Source organism: Borostomias antarcticus, assembly GCF_949987555.1.
Source record: "Borostomias antarcticus genome assembly, chromosome: 28".
NCBI classification, from domain to species: domain Eukaryota; kingdom Metazoa; phylum Chordata; class Actinopteri; order Stomiiformes; family Stomiidae; genus Borostomias; species Borostomias antarcticus.
This window is the reverse complement of record NC_140261.1, coordinates 918,525-938,135: the sequence shown is the minus strand read 5'-3', so window position 1 is coordinate 938,135 and position 19,611 is coordinate 918,525. Positions and strand designations below refer to the sequence as shown.

Here is a 19,611-nt window from a genome sequence, read left to right as displayed (position 1 = left end):
ACTGTATAGATGAGAATGCAGACCTGGGCAAGCCAACACATGTCCCCTGGTAGCCCTGGTCACCCATGGCCTGAGGCGAAGCTAATTAGCTGACATCCAGGCCACACCGTGCATTCCAGGGTCATTTACCACCATGTGGGCCTAGTCAGGCTCCACAAACCGCATGGCTCGGCAATTTGTAGTTTTTTTATGACAGGCGTCCATCACACGGACCCGTTGGTCTTCGTCTACATTACAGGCTCCTCTGAGACTAAGGATCTGATAGGCTGTTGGTTTAATGACTCTTTTACCATTGGCTGAGGAGAAGAGGGAATGGATAAGAGGGAGGGTGCAAGTGGAGGACTCATCCGTGTGGTACTCATCTTTACAACCGGCCTGAGGCAGAAAACGGCTTGGTCGAGGGTACGATGGTTTGATCTCCCCACCATATGTCCCTCAGCCCTGGGATACAGCCTCAGTGCTGGGCTTGGACTGCCAGAGACGACGACCGACACAGGATGGCAGAACGGCCTCAGGAGGAAATGCTCAACACAACAATCAAAACAGGAAGTGTTTTGAGGATGTGAAACTTCACATTTCAAGTTACTTACAACAGTTAATTTTGTAATTGAATATAAGCTTGCTATTAATAAACTGAGCTTAATTACAATAGTATGTATTTTCCATCATGTGTTGCACTGTAGTTCCTTCAAAGTAAAATACTTGAACTACAGTGCAACACATGATGGAAAATAAGTATAAAAAACTACATGATGACATTTGACAGATTTGTTGAGTAGCCTAATCCTTTACAATGTAATCAGTGCATAAACTTTGTGAAATAGAGAGAATGTGAGATTTCATTTTGTCCTGGCGCTGCATCTGGACACAGACATATCACAAGAAACGGTGATAAAACTGACTGATAGATCAATTGATAGATAGATTGATTGAAAGTTCCTAATCCATAACATCGCTCTTCAAAAACATAATTAACCATCCACGTTACAGTTGTTTGGGGAGGGCACTTTCTCAAAATCAATAGCCTACGGCCTTCTTTATGCACATCCCCGGACAGATAGAACTGTCACCCTCTCAATCGAAAGGGGCGTTATATCGTATTTGGATTACAATGCGAACATAATCTGGGGAGTAGTGCAAATATTTGTCTATTAGTGCATCACTATGGACCCTATAGAAAATTCTGATTTGACTGTGGACACGTTGTTTGTTGGTGCGGGGTAAATGGATTCCAATATAGCCTACAGTAGGGAACTGTATACGGTTAATGATAGATTTTCCGTCGTAATTTCTCTAGCCAATAGATGAGCAACCTGTACGACCGCGTGACATTTGTTTACATGTTGGTTCGATTACAGAAATGACCTTGTGAACGCGAACCAGACCCAAAAAAAACTGCATCAATGTTACAACTTCACTCATTTGGTCTGGTCCTCGGTTCGGACTTCCTGGTGTGCAACCTTAAAGACAGTCACTCCACACTCGACTGCATTGCGGTCTGTCTGATCCCAGACCAAAGCAATGGCCAACGTTCAGAATCATCTGAGGGATATAAGAGGACAACAAGCACCCCAGCTAAGAAAGGGTCAAAGTTTAATGCTACAGTGTCAAGATGAGAGTTATTGTAGAGGTCCAAACAGATCTAATCTTCCTGCTAAGACTCTGCTGCAAACCTATTTGATTAAGCTAAGATTTTCTTTCTGTTTCTATTCACAGACTCTTAACTCGTTATAATTGACAGCTGGCAAGCATCATAACAATACATTTATTTACCATTGTTACGAAACATAATAACAGTGTCCTTGTGGATAAAGTAAGGGTTTCAGAAGTATAACCAAAGAAACTGATTTATTTATTATTCATTTTCTGTCTCACAATTCCCAACTTATGAAAAGGCAGTAATAAAATGAAATGTGTTCCACACTGTTCTTCCACTGGGTCAGTTTTTGTTTAAATTTTCTTAGCTGCACATTAGGTCAGGTTTCTTGGAATCAAGCTTCCTTAGAATCAATCAGGCACAAAGCAAACGTCAGGAGAGGTTTGTGCCAGAGGCTAAGAGGTTGCTTTCTGTCAGACCTCTTGTATGAAGAAAAACACGGTCCTTTGATTGACCTTCAGATAAAAGGATCCTGTACAGCACTCAGAGAACACAACACGTCTGTGAAACCAGTTTCATTTCAGTACAGAAAACGAAAGTCCTTGGTGAGCCAAAGAGGTTCATAATTGCTTCACATGTACAGCCCACTACTCAAGACATACTGAAACCCTTCTTTCACTGCACCGGAGTTCTGGTCAGCTTCACACACGTTTAGGGATGAGACGGTATACCGTAAAACTGTGAACCGCAGTATAAAACGTCCACGGTATTAGAACAGTGACATTCCCTGTGTTTACGGTATTACGTTTACGGTATTACGCAATAATGTGCTGCTGAAACTTCACATTTCAAGTTACTTTAAAACAGTTAATTTTCTAATTTAATATAAGCTTGCTATTAATAAACTGAGCTTAATTACAATAGTGTGTATTTTCCATCATGTGTTGCACTGTAGTTCCTTCAAAGTAAAATACTTGTTTTTTTATGTGTGTTGGGGAGGTGAAATGCCGTATACCGTGAAATACCGTAAACCGTACCGTGTAACTAGTTACCGTACCGTACCGTAACGCAAAAATTCATACCGTCTCATCCCTACACACGTTTAAACCAAAAGGCAGACTTGGTTGGGTCTGCATGTATGTTTTGAGCCGAACCGTTGTACGTCAGCCGACGCCCATGATGTCGTCACGGTTCGCACTGAAAAACCTACTATTTTGTGGTGCTGGTTCGGAACCAGCTTTCGGGTTCCCGAACTCATTTCTTTTTGGTCGAAATGCTCGGAACCATTCAAAATTAGGGTTCGCGAACCGACACACGAACCGGTTCCCTCTTGGTGGAAAAGGCCTCTCTGTTGGGTCTGCTGTACGGGTCACGTTGTCCCCTCAGGCCAAACTACCACACAGCCACGAGAAGCAGGCGATTGGAAAGTAGGCCATCGCAGTCACCAAAAGCAACACCAAAAATAAGACCTGGCCTACATGAGAAGACACAGGGATCATTTCAAACCAGGATACCGGAATATATCTAGTACCTTACAGCTGGATGCAAGATTGTCTCGATGGTACCCCCTGAACCAATCAAAAAGGTGTGCGTAGTCAACTTCCCGCCAACTACCAACTGTTGTGTGCTTGTCAATACAGTTTGCATAGCAACTACGTAGTGCCTATCAAGCTCCTAGTCATACTACGAAGCAAGCCGTTATAAACGGTGTTCTTTTATTCTTTGTAAAGCAGCAAGACAGAAGAATGTGTCGGTAGCCTACAGAAAAACCCACTCTCCCTGAAACAAGACATTGAAGCTGGGTTTTTGCACGCTCCCTCTCTTTCTTCTGCTGACGGGTATAAAGGGATAGAGGGTGAAAAACGTTCGACCTCTTTTTCACTCAAGACTCTCAGTTTCATGCTCCTCGGGGCGTTTTTCGCGCATCCTGTAACATGAAGAGAGATAACGACCGAAGGATCTTCGAGGGACCAGAATTCCCGCCTCCCACGCCAGGAACATGATATGGCCCCCATCGGCAGTGTTATTGACATAATGCTGTGTATGTACCCTGCCGGCCTATCGGTGCATTCCACCAACATCTTAACTGGGACAAGTACATGAATGATCCAGTTTGATGCTCATTAATTTAGCACTAATCAATGAATAACCATAGATGGTTGACCATCTTAATAGTCTTGGTAACCATTAATGGCGTTTGGCGAGGTTGTTATAAGCCGGGAAGTCGTCTTCCTGACAAATTCACAACTCTGCATCGTGAAATTAGGCTCATGCAGTGGTATCAACAAAGACGTGTAGGCATGGCCGAGGGCCATGGGGGGGGGGGGGGGGGGGATTGGTAGAGATGCAAATACCAATCCCCTCCATCAAACCCAGCCCTCCAGAGTCATGGCCTTCTCAGAACCCTCCCACAAGCCCAGCGGGAGGGTGTTCATGGGGGGCCGCCGTCGCAGTGTTTACCAAGGTTGTGGAGGGAGGTACATGGCTGCCTCGGTCTCGTTAACAGTTCGCATTTACATTTTTGTCATTTTGGCAGACCGTACTCACTTGGGGCATTTTGGGGTCAGTGGTCGGACACTCTAACCGGGCTAGCCACCGTTCTGCACTCTGCGAGAGCCAGATAGTCTAGGAGGCTCTCTGACAGGGGGCTTAGGAGGAAGGGATGTCAACCAGCAAGGTTGCAAGTTTGCTCTTTCAAAGAAAGGAGGAAGGAAGTGTAACATTTCTAAAAGTAAAAAAAGAAAAGAAAAATAAAAAAAAAAGGCAAAGTCTGAGAGGTAAACAGATATGATTAACCCTAAAATGAGAAGTGACAAGATAATTACTTACAGGAGACACATTAAGGGCATGGGGGGAGACATATGAAATCATAAACTGGAGGATGTTGTCTAAAGCAAATGTGTTATTATGTATTAAATAACACCCTGTAATGGCAGACTATGATTCCAGCCAACTAAAGCACGCACGCACTCACGCACGCACACACACACACACACACACACACACACACACACACACACACACACACTGTTAATGATTGTACGAGGCAATGTCTGTATTGGGAAAAGACAACAGTAGTCTAGTAGAAGTAGGGTCTTTCCAGTAGGCCTACGATATTGACAATAAGTCAAAAGCAATATTGACATCATGCTGTCACCGTAGATCAATCACACACTTGTTCTCCATAGGCGTACATTGCTATGTTTTTTCCTGTCATAATTTCCACACCCATCCAACAAGTTGATACAACGTGACATCAAACGCCATACAATGCCAAACCTACCTCCATTATAAGGTGCAGGTGCGATCACGATTCCTTTTGCATCCACTTTCGGTGAATTCTGCCCGTACTTGCCATCGTCCTTGGTTAAAATGAGCTTGGGGTTGCCTTTAGAGTCCAGTACGGTGGCATTCACCGTGGCACTAACAAGGTCGTCCTTGCTGAAGGTGTTGTCCGCACGGATGGACTGAATGCACCGGGGCAAGACGAGCGCCAGCAGGACGGCGGGGAGGTAGCGGCATGGCGGGGCTGCGGTCCACCTCTTGGGCATCTTCGGAATGTCTTGCTGTAATTTCCGCTTTACATCCAAGCAGTTACTCAGGGAGCTGAACAACGATTACCCCCCCCCCCCCAAACAAGCAGGTATCGGCGTAGGATGATTATGCCTTCCTTGCGGCGTCCCGTCACAAAACCATGCTGTCCTCTTCACATTGTCTCTTATTCCCCAAATGTGTCGCCTACTGCCTTGGAACGAACAAGAAAAACCGCATATTAGAGCATTATGCTAAACCATAATGACATATATTAGGCTATACCTGGCCTAAACGTGGGCTATGAAAAAGAATGCACCAAATCGGTCTGGCCACCTCGGGACGAATTGTTTGGATATGATTTGCTTGGCTATGCGATAGTGCAAGCTTCCCCAAACGGCAAACGGCTGGCGATATTAAATGTAGCCAACATTATTCGATAGGCTGTCATTATAGGGTCAGCTATACAATGCAGCTGCCAGTCAAAATAGACACATGCATGCATTTGTTGTACAACTATTGCTGCTTTGTGTTCTAAATATTCCGACCTACCAACAACAGTTCCCCTACAGTATCAGATTACGCGTTATGATTCGTTTCTTCGAGCGCATTACGCGCGACTTACCTTCTCCATATCGTCGAGCAGTCGAAATAAAACGTTCAAGGCAGAGGCCTACAGAGCTCTTGCTCAACCTACTGTTTTTACACGTCCAGTGGCCTGTTGGTTAAACTGTATGATATGAATTCAGTCTCGTCTCTATACAGCGCAAGCGCGATGCGGGAATGAGCAAAGCGCGCACACAACACGTGGATGGGTCCGAGAGAAGCAGGAGGGACACAGCGATACCGTCATAACAAATGCTCCCTATCAATAGAGATGATTCTTTTGGCCAGACTTTGTCGACTGTTGACATTAGGTTAACGATATGCCTACAGGCCTACTGTAATTAAAATTGGATTTTCATTCTCACTGAGATATAATTACAGCGAGACAATTGGTGACGAGTAGGCTATGAGTGGAGAAGGGTGTTTGAGTGTGTGTTTTTTAGGTGTGTGTGTGTGTGTGGGGTGGGGGGGGGGGGGTATATGGAGAATGGTTTTGGAGCAGGAACAGACATACAGTTAATCGACTTTCTTAATTAGACCTGTCGGTCCCTACATTGAGGGATCATCTTACCGAGCCAGAAGCCTGGAGGCCCGGCCGGTGGTTAATTGATAGGTGTCTGGAAATGCTCCTTGTCACTCAATCCACACAGCTTTCCAGAATGAAGGTGAAACGGTGGAGTTAACACAATATCTGACTACATCCAGAACACAGTGTTGAGTACAGGGAGGGTGGTTGTTACAGTAGGCCCTAGTGCTATATTTCAAACCATTGATGGGCCAAATTTCAAAGTCAAAGTTGATGGGTTAGTGGAACCTATAGGCTACTGAATTAGGATCCCAGGGCAATGTAATTGATTGGGTATTAAATTAGTGTATGGGCGTCTTGCTCTTTTTTCTGAGTTCTCCTTGCTTTCTAATCAAACAGTGTCAGAGCTATGTTGTAATGTACCTTGCTTATGCATGTGAAGAATAGATTTTGAGTCTAGGCAACAGTGCTCTTATTGCAACCACACGCTGCACATCCTCATACAATATTCCCAAAGGAGGACTGCAGCCTATCTTGTATTTGTCAACACTGACCTCTAGTGGTCGGATTACTACATCTACACTACATCTCTGGGTTCTGTCATTCGCTCGCATTGCTTCTCCTCCTATCACTACTATGCCAATGACATCCAACTGGTGCTGTCATTTGTCCCTTCTGACACACAAATGGAGGCAGCCTGACGAAGACCCACACGGGTCGAAACGTTGTCACCTTTTACCTAATAAATAGCCCTGTGGAGCAGCTGTGTGTGGACCTCAACCCTACTTTATCAGATGTCATCTTGTCCTGCACCAGCGTGGTGGATGTGCTTGGCATACATTTTATTGTATTTCATTGACACAAATGGAGGCAGGCATAGCTGCGTGCTTGGCTGACATCTCAGAGTGGATGGCGACACACCACCTCAAGCTCAACCTGGACAAGACTGAGCTGCTGTTCCTCCCGGGGAAGGGCCGCCCGCACTGCGACCTGGCCATCACCATCGACGACAGAGGTGACGCCAACTCGGACTGCGAGGAATTTGGGGTGTGACCCTGGATCACCAACTCCAGCTCCCTCCTACCTTCAGGCCATGGTCTAGCCGTACACCCCCTCCCGACCACTACCCTCTCCTACCTCGGGGCGACTGGTTGCCCCGTCGCTCCGGGGCCCCTGGGGTCAATCGACACGGTCACGGCTCTTTTCTGTCCTGACCCCACAGTGGTGGAATGTACTTCCCAACGACGTCAGGACAGCAGAGTCACTGTCCGTATTTTGCGGTAGGCTCAAAACTCGCCTCCTCAAGAAGTACTACCGGAATCCTTCCTCTTAATCACTTATTGTATTTTTCGATTGCTACTCTTGCCCTTTGCCATCAGCATGAGATGATGCTCTTAGTCAATTGTTTAGAAATGAGATGCACTTGTGAGTTCTGGTGAGTAGTAGTACACTGACTTCCTATGTTAAATGCAATTATTGTAAGTCGCTTTGGATAAAAGCGTCAGCTACAGTAAATGACTGTAATGTAATTATTACTGTAAGTAACACAGTCAGTCCATCCAACAGGGCCTAACATTATACACATATTCTACTGAACTGAATTTGAACTGTTGTTGATGTTTATTTGTGTGTGTGTGTTTGTGCACACATGCGCTGGAGCTGAACAAGAGATGAAAGAGAGAGAGAGAGAGAGAGAGAGAGCGAGAGTAGGGTCTGAACCTCTAACATAGGGTCCAACTGGGAACCAAAATCAGATGAGGAGGAGGCTGATGACTGTGTATGGGAGAGCTGTAGTCCCAGGCCCCAAATGGTGTTACTGGGGAGGCTGTAACAGCGTTGTGTGGATGTTTATGTCTCTAGAGATGGTATAGACCACTAACACAAAACCCTTAAAGGAGAATGCTCGTTTTTGACAATCTGGACCTTATTTACGGCATATCATAAGACGTTTGTCTCACCGAGATAACTTTGGTGTAATTTGGAGGCCTGTAGATGAAATGTAAAATCCAGCGCGAGCCAGTATATCCATGTAATGGCGGCGGACGGGGCACTGAGAATGCAGCTTCTAAAGAATCTATTTTCTGCCGCGAAACAGTTGTTTTCATCAATCTGTCTTTATGAATCGCTAGTTGTGCTTACATAGAGCGAGGGCTTGTTGTGGTTTTTCACATGCCTCTGTAATATGATCTTTAGAAACGTCTTTAGAAACGAAATAGCTTCCTCACTTGCTCCAGCACGCATGCGCACAGCGCAATCCTCAAAGGACTCTAGCTTATTTTTGTCAAGACTGACCTCTAACTGTTTAAATAACAGTACCTGTATATGCTTTGAAAAAACAGACAAATTGAAAGTTCACTGAGCGTCCACCGCCATGGGGGTCACACGCTCACACAGAAAACCTGAAGTAATCTCCAGTATCGCTGAGGTTGCTGACGTTGATGGCTTGTGGGCGTTTATCCTGTGTTCTCTTCCTTCCTCCATGTGCTTTCGCTGTGCTTGCAAAATCTTATGTCAACTGTCCTATTGAAAAATAATGAGTGATTCCATGGGGAAATTATGTCCCATTGAAAAATAATATAGCAATAGTTTTATCTGTGATAACAGCTGTATCCTGAATGCAGATTATCACCATGGAAACCCCCTGATGTGCCATTCCTGTCCAAAAACAGTTGCTCTAAAATGTGATATAAAGTCTGAGAGACAGTATTTAAAACGTGGGTTTCGGGGTTGTTGGGCCTATGTGTCAATAGGCTGGGCTATTATGCACATTGCCTCATGTTTGCCACAGAGGTCAAATGGAAATGGCCACAATTCCATTTCCCTGCAGAGCATGGCGGAACAACACATGAATCACAGTACAAGAGAAACGACTTCACGTGAGCATGCACACATGACACACACACACACACACACACACACACACACACACCAACTGAATAACAGAGAGCCGAAGAGGACTGAGCTTCACTGATCACATCGGGCTGCTTGACATTCCTAGGGCTTACTTTTATGTTTATACATACTAGTCACTGGGTGGAAGTAAAAGTGAGAAGAACCAGCCCAACATCAGTGAGTGGAGGGTGTACAATAACACCAAGTCAGAAAAGAGAGAGGGAAAGAGAGAGAGGGGAAGAGGGGGCGGGGCACTTTCTGTTCGTGGAGACGTCTCTCTGTCGTAGCAGAGAGCTTCAGTTATGGTCTTCTCCAGGACAATGTGTGTGCCGGCTGTTCCCAAGATCCTCCTGCATCTGGTGTCTCTCTCTGTTCTCCTTCATGGATGTTTCTCCTCTCCAGCTGAGGAATGCTCTGGGATTGGCATCCGTAAGTTGACACCTCTTCTCCAGTTTGCTGTTCCAGTCAGTAATCTGTATCTATCTGCCAGTTATTTTCTCAAGGGTTCTGTCATTCTGTCTGGATGTAGGTTACATTTTTTAGCTGACGTTTTCAAATCATGGCCATTGAGCCATATATTTCAGAACATTTTTCAGACCTGTTTAAGGGGTTTTCTGTGATCTGTTCAGACAAGCCTCCATGTAAGCTAAAAATGATTCTTATCTTGGAGAGGGGATGTGTTTTCTATGACGTATCTATTTCATGTGCATTATATCATTAGCAAAATCACTGCTGAGATCTGTGCTTATATAGGTCATTCAGTCGTCAACAACAGAGTACTACCAAGTTGAACTGGAATGCATTTTGTTAATTGAAAACATGTGTGTGAGTGAACTGTTGAAATTCCTGCATGCATAGACATGGCAGAGCAGGAAAAGCAACTTTAGAGCCGAGCCTACATCTGTCTGTAGCTTTACCGATATGTCTTCCGAACCCTATGAAAACTAGGTTATAATAAGGTTATGAACCCTGATAAAGCAACTAAATGTTGAAATATGCGTTCAGTTTAACTGAAATGTTGTTTTACAGGGTAGCCTAATTGAAACTTAATTCAATTCTGCCTCCTCCATTTCCTCTTATTCTTAACATCATTATCAAAGATGAATATTGGGTAGCCATGGATTTCTGGGTGTTTCCCAGATTATAAAGAGCTTTCAAAGTCCATTTGGTCAATTACAATACAGGATCATTAGTGAGCCTCTAGATCCATAAGACCCAGAGGGGATTCATGTGTTGGGCCCATTTCATGGTCTTGCCAAACTCAGCACATGACCCTAAATGCTTCTGTGAAAGTAGAACTCGCTGTGAACTCAAGTGCTTCTCTTTGAGGGTCTTCAATCAATCAATCAAAGCTTTATTTGTATAGCGCATTTCATACCCAGAGGCAACACAATGCGCTTTACAGAGAACAAGGGAGGTGGGCATACGACCCACTCTCTACATATTCCAGAGGGAAGCAAAAACACAGTAATCACCCGGGGGCCAGATAAGTGAGCTGTAAAAATTCTTCCCTGACCCCTCTCAACAAGGCGATCGAGCAAGCTCCTGGAGTATGTTTGTCTACCGGCTAAGAACATTTATGAAGCAATACGCTTGATACGTATTCTGTTTTCCATGTGTTCTACATTATGTTCCATATTATCTGTCCAGTCTTATAACCAGGTTAGCCCTTGAGAAATACAGTTTTAGAGAGACCTTGAACACCATATCAGGATCAATTACAAAAACAAATCAGAGGATGCATGGATTTTAGTACAGTATCTATACACTTTTTAAAGCTGCATTCATTGATTTTAGTCACATTGTCAAAACTAATTAAAAACACCTATCAGATTGTTTAAAGGAGTAGTAAAGGGAAAATGCATGTTTAGCCCTGTTTTAAGGTTACTTATGATCATATACAATGGTTCAGATCAAAACGTTGACAAAACTAGCACTTTTGAGAAAGTCTGATAATTGCTCTACCACCGTTTTGGTCATACAATGGATGTGGATGTTATAAACAACTTTGCGTGAGTCCCTTACTACCATCTAGTGTTAAAATAAAATCACTGAATGCAGCTTTAACGCTTGACTTCATTTGACATTGCTACTGTACAGTATGTGTTGTATATCCTTAACAAGGAACCCTGTTTGATCAAATCTCTGCTTCTGCAGGTCTGCGCACCTTCAGGCTTCAGACGTCCAACTGTAGCTTCACCACCCTGAGCGACAAGCAGAAAGAGGAGGTCCAGGCTCCCACGACCGTCCTCTACATTCCCATCCTATATCTGATAGCCTTCAGCATCGGCCTCCCGGCCAACCTGCTGGCATTCTGGGTCCTTCTCTTCCGCACCAAGAAGCTCCCCTCCACCGTCCTCCTCCTCAACCTCACCATCAGTGACCTCATGCTACTGCTGGTCCTTCCTTTCCGCATCATCTATCACTTCCAGGGCAACGACTGGGGTTTCGGCGAACCGCTCTGCCGTGTTGTCATGGCCCTGTTCTATGGGAACATGTACGGCTCGGTGATGTGCCTGGCACTAGTGGCCGCGGACCGCTATGTGGCGCTGGTGCACCCGTTCGGTGCCAAGACGCTACGAAGTCGTCGCACGTCCCTCTATATGAGCCTAGGGGTGGGTGCTGTAACGATAGCTGCTATGATACCATTGCTAATCTCACGCCAGTCCTACAAGCTGGACGACCCCGAAATCACCACCTGCCACGATGCTCTACCTGAAGAGGAGCAGGAGAATTATTTCTTCCCGTATTTCGCTAGCCTTTTCGCCGTTTGCTTCCTGTTGCCTTTCCTGGTCATCCTGTGTAGCTACGCTGCTGTGATACGCACCCTGGTGGCTGGAGGCCGTCGTTACACCCACGCAGTGAGAGTTACTGTGCTGGTTCTGGTGGTGTTCATGGCCTGTTTCCTGCCGAGTAACGTCCTCCTCCTGCTGCACTACTCTGAGTCCTACCTGACTGACGCTGAGGACAGCCTGTACGTAGCCTACATGGTCAGTCTAGCCGTCAGCACCTTCAGCAGCTGCATAGACCCGTTCATCTTCTACTACGTCTCCGACGACTTCAGGGGAAAGGTCAGGATGGCGCTGTGCTGTCGGAAAGAGGCAAACTCCTCCTCAGGGAACCAGGTGTCGTATTCGTCATCCTCAGGAACGGTGACGTCAAAGGTCTCGCTGCTGTCGAAGTTCAGTCAGAGGGCGATGTCATCTTCAGAGGTGGAGAAAGCATGAGGGATAAGATAAGATTCATCTTTTGTATCTCTAGATGAATCTTCCGTGACCTCAGACATGGACCTGACTCAAACACCTTGAAATGTTGTTTTACATTCCCGTCTCTACTTATGTACGTATGCTGTTTACCGTACGCGAGATTGCGCCCAAGATATACATCCTGTTCATGCAGCTGTGGGTTGACTGTGGGTTTTTTGGGCAGTTTCCGTAAACATGCTGTGACTGTAGGAGGTGATATACCATCTGTAAATGTTTAAGTGACTATTTATCAAAGATACAGCTTTGGTCAGTAGCCTACAGTACTGTGTCTTGCAAATGTTAAATATTCCAATATGTACATAACATTAAAATCCAATTGGCATATAGTGGGACTGATTTCTCTATAGCTACTCTCACATTTCACATACTAGCAAAAACACGTTAAAGATCAAGTGTTGAGTGGCTTATTTAGTGTTGACAGGATGTTTAAAAGAACTGTTTAGCTTTAACGTTAATGCAGTATTCATGCCAAGGCTACACAAGTCTCAAAGTCAAGTTTATTTGTATACTGTAGCACACAGTATATATAGCACAGTTCATACAAGCAAATGTAACACACATTGCTTTACAGAATAACAGGTCTAAACTAGGTGTAAACAAAGCTAAACACGTGAGACGTTTGTTATTGAAAGAACGAATTAACGATTAATGCCAAGGCTGCTCAATATAACCAGAAGAAGAAGAGAGGTCTGCACACTGTTTCCAAAGCTCCATTTAAAACACAACGTTTTGACCAGCATGGCTTTCTTCAGGTGCAACCGCTCCTGCTCAATATAACCAGACATGTTTTCCTACTGTAGGCATAGCTACGTGTACACAAGTTGCCATCTGACAAATATTCTGTTTAATTTCTCTCTGAAAAAGGATTTCATTTCACTTTCATATCGCCAATGTTTGGGCTCAGACCATTCGACTAAATCTTAGGCATACAGCACATGCTGCCCTTTGAACTGTAAGTATCAATTGCAATTTTGTCACTGTACATGTTCTTGATATTACATGATGATTCCATGCATTACTGTAAGTTGGTTCGTACTTGATTTTTGAAGGGGGGTGGGAGTCGGGGGTATAGCTGTCCCATATTGTAAAATGAACAATAAAGCATGTAACCTAAAGCATTTTGGGTGCCTCTCTTCTCTCTGACATTACACAGTTCCCACAAAGTATATATCACATGGGTTTTCTGTAATCTGACAATGGCAGCTGTTGAAATAACACAGGAGCTAAAACATACACTGACAGGAAGAGATAGGGCTGAGAACAAACACTCGCCACAGAACATCTCCAACATCAACACCAGGGGGGTATGGGTTCACATCATCAGTTAGAAGTGCCAAAATAAAGACCCATCATTCGGATCGGACTTGCCAAATGTTAGACCTAGTAGTAGCCTATATTTCTTTCTTTAATGAGATCACCGGTTCGGAAAAACGATCAGCCCAAAGATGAATGTAAAGTAGGCACTTTCAAACCACTTGATTTTCTGAGGGAAACTACTTCATATTTGAGGAGAATAATATTGTTGTGGCACCAAGTAGACAAAACTCAAGACTTGTCCTTGATAGAAAACCAGCAGTGACACCAACGCCTTCTTCAGGATAAATGCAAGTGTTGATAAGGGGTATCACGGCCCAGCAGTGCCTGGAGGGGGAAGAGGGCGTCAATGAATGAGTGACACCCATGAATACTCTGCTGGGTACTTCTACACGTCAGTATTACTTTTGCCTTCAATTTGGATTGAAAACATTTGACTGGGTATGTTTTGTATATTATTTTTGTGTGAATAGCCAGTTTTGACATGATTCATGTAAATTGTTCCCTACATATACATTTGCAGATGCATATTTGCGAAAGTTTTCTTTGACGTGTTATTTTCACTATTCAAATATACTTCATTTTTCTTCATTCGATTTACATGTCGATGTACATATTCAATGTACAATACTGAGACAGAGACAGACAGAGTTGTGCATAGCTGCCTGTTGGGGTAATGCAGGATGCGGGAAATGCATAGCAAATGGAGTCTAAATTGTTAATGGCATCTTCCTCTAATGGCTTGAATAGCTTAGCCATTCCATGACCACCATTACCACACAGGCAATTCAATTTACAGATCCCATCTTCCCTGGAGTTAATTCTCCCGTGTCTTTTCAATAGAACAAGAGAGAGTCTTGAAGGTAAGTCAATTTCACATGGACTTTATTTCTATGCATGGGAGAACTGGGGTACTGTGGCTTTCATGTTAACCCAGTTCATAGTTGTTGGTGTCGTGTCCCCCCCATGACCCCCCCCCCCCCCACACACACACACACACACACACACACACACACACACTGACTCTAGACCCCTTGCACCACGACCTCTGACCTCTGAACCTCTGACCTCTGAATGTTCCACATACCTCAACGACACACACATTGCACACACTGTATATAGTAATGTTTATAATGTTTTGTGTTTTATTTTTGTCTTTTGTACATCCTGTCTGTAACTTTGTGTGATGCTGCTGTCTACTCTGAACAGGTCTCTCTGGTAAAAGAGACCCGCGGTCTCAATGAGATGTACAGTATTACCTGTATACTGTAAATAAAAGTTAATAAAAAATAATAACATTGCTAATCTACCACACTACATTCTGCACACACACTGTACATATACTCACCATACTCCAATCTGTAGTACATACATTGCATTTGTGCCTCCCTTTTTAACAGTATATTGTTTTTTCTATATTGCACTGTATTTTCTATTGCAATTGCACTGTCTCTTTCAGTCCTTCCCTCTGTCTTATGTCTTCTGCAACAGCGTATGCCTTACCCTAGTCAAACTCCTATAGTACGTGTGAACCATATACATCAGTAAAACGGATCTTGAATCTTGACTCTTGAATTGGTTCAGCAAAGAAGTGTGGCAGAAGTAAAACTGGCATATAGTGACATCTAGTGGAGGATTTGAAAATTGTTCGGTATCCCGTGAACACCTCGATAGGATATTCCACATAGGTATTAAATAAAACCATTATTCTGCTACAGAATTTGTACGCACTTTCTGTACCACTGTGCCTTATCTGTTTCAGCTTTGGGTTTAGCGTGTTATTTCCCACACGCCTGACCCTGGTTGATGTCACCATGGACATGGACAAAAACATGGACACCGATGAAATGACCCAGAATGAAGGTAAGACATCTCGGAGGTTCCCTCCCTCCTCCTCCCCTCGTCACAGAGTTGAGCAGCAGCTGAGCACAAGTTTACAACCCGACTATCACACTAAAGCAGCATGAAAACACAGACAAGAATGAGTGTTGCATTTGAAACGAAGGTTGTTAACGAACTACTGTACCCCCCATTATTCGATTGAAATAAGATTTATCCATGATCACTTAAAGTGTGTACCTGTATTTGTACTGCAAGGACAGATATTTTGACTGAACTATCTTAACGTATGTTAATGCAGCAGACTGGACCATCGCTTCATCAGTACCAGATGTGTCCAGTGCATTACTGGTTGGAATGCTGGTCACTCTGTTGGCAATGGTCATAGCCACCGCATGGTCGTATTACCAACAGAGGACCACGTCAACGAGGGGACCTGTGACACTCACTACCCAGTACCGGGTACCCTCCGCCAGAGAGCTAGCAGCTACGGTAGGCAGTGTTACACCTGCTGAAAGCTCACAGTTCCCTTTACCTAATACTATCTTTACCTTTATCTAGGGGCGGCTGTAGCTCAGTTGGTAGAGCGGGTCGTTCAATGATCGAAGGGTCAGTGGTTCGAATCCCAGCTCCGACTGTCCACATGTCGAAGTGTCCTTGAGCAAGACACCTATCCCCAAATTGCTCCCAATGAGCAGGTTAGCACCTTGCATGGCTGCTACCGCCATTGGTGTGTGAATGTCTGTGTGAATGGGTGAATGAGAGGCCATTGTAAAGCGCTTTGAGTGCCACTAAGGTGGAAAAGCGCTATATAAGTGCAGTCCATTTACCATTTACACGTGACGTAGCCTACAGCAATCATCACCTTTAAACCTGCTGAAAGCTGCAGTCCCCTTTACCTAGGCCCAGTAGACTACTATCTTTACACATATTGTAGGCCTACAACAACCAGTAGCTTGCTAATGAACAAATGACCTATGGTCAGGATAGCCCACGCCTCATGTGTGTCTGTCGCTGACTTCCTCCTGTTCATTCACAGCCTGTAAAAGACCGAGAGGCCGGCGAGGAAGAGCAGGATGAGGACGGGGAGACGGATGCGACTGATGACCATTAGAATAGGGGAGTGATTCAACCCTGTTTGTTTATCCTAGTCTGGGGCTGTTTGCTTTGCATTTCGCTGGCCCAAGGCGATAGTCTGGGGCCAATCTCTTTAACGGCCTAAGGCAGGTCTAGGGGGAGTTGCGTCCGGCGGATGAGGTTTGAGTAGACAGGCTCTAGACAGGATCTGAATCTGATAGGAGCCTGGTTACATGAGGTTAGTTTATCCAGACAATATGATAATCAAGCTCAGCGTTAGCGGGATCAGACATTTCCAAAGGGGCTATTCTATTTATTTCATTCTGCAATGATTATGTATCTTTTGTATATATATATATGTATACGATGGGTGTACAATAAAAAATAAAAAATAAACTTATGGAGATAGTGTTCGGACTGTGTCAATGTTTCTGCTGTTAGACTTCTACTGTACTTCGTGTTGACAGAGTTGCAAGCCTCCTTTGCGAAATAGATCGTTTTTCTCACTTGGACACCCTGCATAATTAAAGATTAAAACGGGATTGCCTCAACATACAGCTAACCACAACTGAGCTCTTAAACTCTTACTGTTAAGCCTACTGCCCAAGGCAAAGCAAATGTATTTGTTTAGCACATTTCAGCAACAATGGGCAATTCAAAGTGCTTTACATGAGACATTAAAAAGCATCAAGACAAAGTGCAAGAAACACATAAAAGGTCATATAAAACGAAATGCAAAAAAGGGCATTTAAAACAAAATTCAGGAAAAATAAAATACAGGAATAAAAGTTACAGTGCATTGTATGAATGAATAATTATATTTGATTTAATGAAAAGCAGCAGCAAAAAGAAAATTCTTCAGTCTTGATTCAAACTGAGAGTTGCAGCAGACCTGCAGTTTTCTAGAAGTTTGTTCCAGATATGGGGAACAGAAAAACTGAACGCTGCTTCTCATGTTTTGTTTTAACTCTGGGGACAGAAAGCAGGCCTGTGCCAGACGACCTGGGAGGTCTGGATGGTTCATAATGTACAGTAGCAGCAGATGAGGAATATATTTTGGCCCTAAACCATTCAGTGGTTTATAAACCAACAGCAGTATTTTAAAGTAAATTCTTTGACAGACAGGGAGCCATGCCTTCACTGCAGTGTAAAGACCTCCCCTGGAGTGACATTTCTCACCAGACTTTCTTAGTCTTAGTGAGGACTCGAGCAGCAGCGTTCTGAATCTGTCTGATCGATCTTTTGAAGAGACCTGTAAACACACTGTTACAGTAGTCGAGTCTACTGAAGATAAACGCATGGACAAGTTTTTCCAGATCCTGCTGAGACATTAATCCTTTAATCCTTGATATATTATTCAGGTGATAGTAGGCTGACTTTGTAATTGTCTTAATGTGACTGTTGAAATTCAGGTCTGAGTCCATGACTACACCAATATTTCTGGCTTCATTTGTGGTTTTTAGCATTACTGATTGGAGCTGAGTGCTGACTTTTAATCGTTAATCCCAAGGTGCTAACTCCCATTGACTCATTAATAACAATGAACTACGTATCAGTGTGTGTGACTTATGGACTTAATACACACTCTGCTACAGTAACCCTGTTAAATGGCATGGCATTCTGCCATGATTTTCTGCAGTTAACTAATTACAAAGAATGCTATTGTCCCCTAATATAAAACACATCTGTCAGAGTAGTTGTTTGCTGTAGCCTAAATTTCTAAAGTTCTTTCATCAGTCTTATTGTTGCCTAACACTAAGTTCACCCAAATGACTTGTAAATAATGTCAACATCATTCTGCTGAACAAGGAATTGGTTTGTAAATTAGGAAGTACTCTAAGGCCACTATTAGTTCAACCTGTACACACTTCATAGGGCAGGATGGAGCAAGATGCCACCCTTAAGAACAATGTCTATTTTCTTTTAAAATATATACATAATTTGAATATCAATGTATTAGAGAAGTATGCTTAAGTAAATACATTTAGAGGGTAATTAAATCATAACTTTGTTATTCTAAAACTAAATGTAAGATCTTGTAAAGGGGCATCTTCCCCCACGACCCAGAAAGATGCCCCCCTTACCGGAGGAAGAAGCCCACGGAGGGCACGTGTCACTTCCTGTGGGGCCAGAGGACCAAAAATGGACACACGCCATTGATGGGATGCCAGCGTTGTGGTAGTGGTAGTAGACCCCTTCTGGGTCTGACCTGTGGAGTTTCACGAGATTCTGATGTGGCATTTCAAAATAAAAGCCTTCTAAAGTATCAAAAACTACTTAGATCAGGATTAAATCAGGATTAAAAGAAAACTACCCAAGATGCCACGGGTTCTATGCTACACAGTGCCAGTAGACCCCCTCTTGGTCTGACTCGTGGAGTTTCAAGAGATTCTGATGTGGCATGTCTCCTACAACTGTGTAGCATAGAACCCGTGGCATCTTGGGTAGTTTTCTTTTAATCCTGATTTAATCCTGATTTAAGCAGTTGGAGATTTTAGAAGGCTTTTATTTTGAAATGGCACATCAGAATCTCTTAGGGGTTAGCGACTCGCATCCAGTTTAAAACTCTGGCACAAGCCTACAGGGAAATGAAAGGAGCAACCCCCTCCTACTTCCAGCTCATGGTCAAACCCTACACCCCCTCCTACCTCCAGGCCATGGTCAAACCCTACACCCCCTCCTACCTCCAGGCCATGGTCAAACCCTACACCCCCTCCTACCTCCAGGCCATGGTCAAACCCTACACCCCCTCCTACCTCCAGGCCATGGTCAAACCCTACACCCCCTCCTACCTCCAGGCCTTGGTTGAACCCTACACCCCCTCCTCCCTCCAGGCCATGGTCAAACCCTACACCCCCTCCTCCCTCCAGGCCATGGTCAAACCCTACACCCCCTCCTACCTCCAGGCCATGGTCAAACCCTACACCCCCTCCTACCTCCAGGCCATGGTCAAACCCTACACC

At 44.2% G+C, this 19,611-nt stretch overlaps 2 protein-coding genes across 5 annotated transcripts in view; one reads left to right on the top strand and one right to left on the bottom strand.

Moving 5' to 3' along the window:
• rnf130 (ring finger protein 130) overlaps window positions 1-5,887 on the bottom strand; it is a 37,783-nt gene extending 31,896 nt beyond the window's left edge. For 3 of the 4 annotated variants that reach the window (XM_084459391.1, XM_084459389.1, XM_084459392.1), the window contains exons 1-2: window positions 5,754-5,887; window positions 4,881-5,342 (exon numbers count right to left, since the gene is read on the bottom strand). In XM_084459391.1, the coding sequence (XP_084315517.1) occupies window positions 4,881-5,148 (268 nt within the window). In that variant the 5' untranslated portion in view covers window positions 5,149-5,342; window positions 5,754-5,887. The remainder of the gene's footprint in view (window positions 1-4,880; window positions 5,343-5,753) is intronic. The other variant, XM_084459390.1, reaches the window with a different exon arrangement.
• A 3,585-nt stretch (window positions 5,888-9,472) lies between these two features.
• On the top strand, window positions 9,473-12,379 carry LOC311326604 (proteinase-activated receptor 4-like; the record flags this gene model as incomplete). Its single annotated transcript, XM_084459540.1, has 2 exons — window positions 9,473-9,581; window positions 11,310-12,379. The coding sequence occupies 2 exons, from the start codon at window positions 9,473-9,475 to the stop codon at window positions 12,377-12,379; spliced, it is 1,179 nt and encodes a 392-aa protein (XP_084315666.1).
• Between the last annotated feature and the right edge of the window lie 7,232 nt (window positions 12,380-19,611).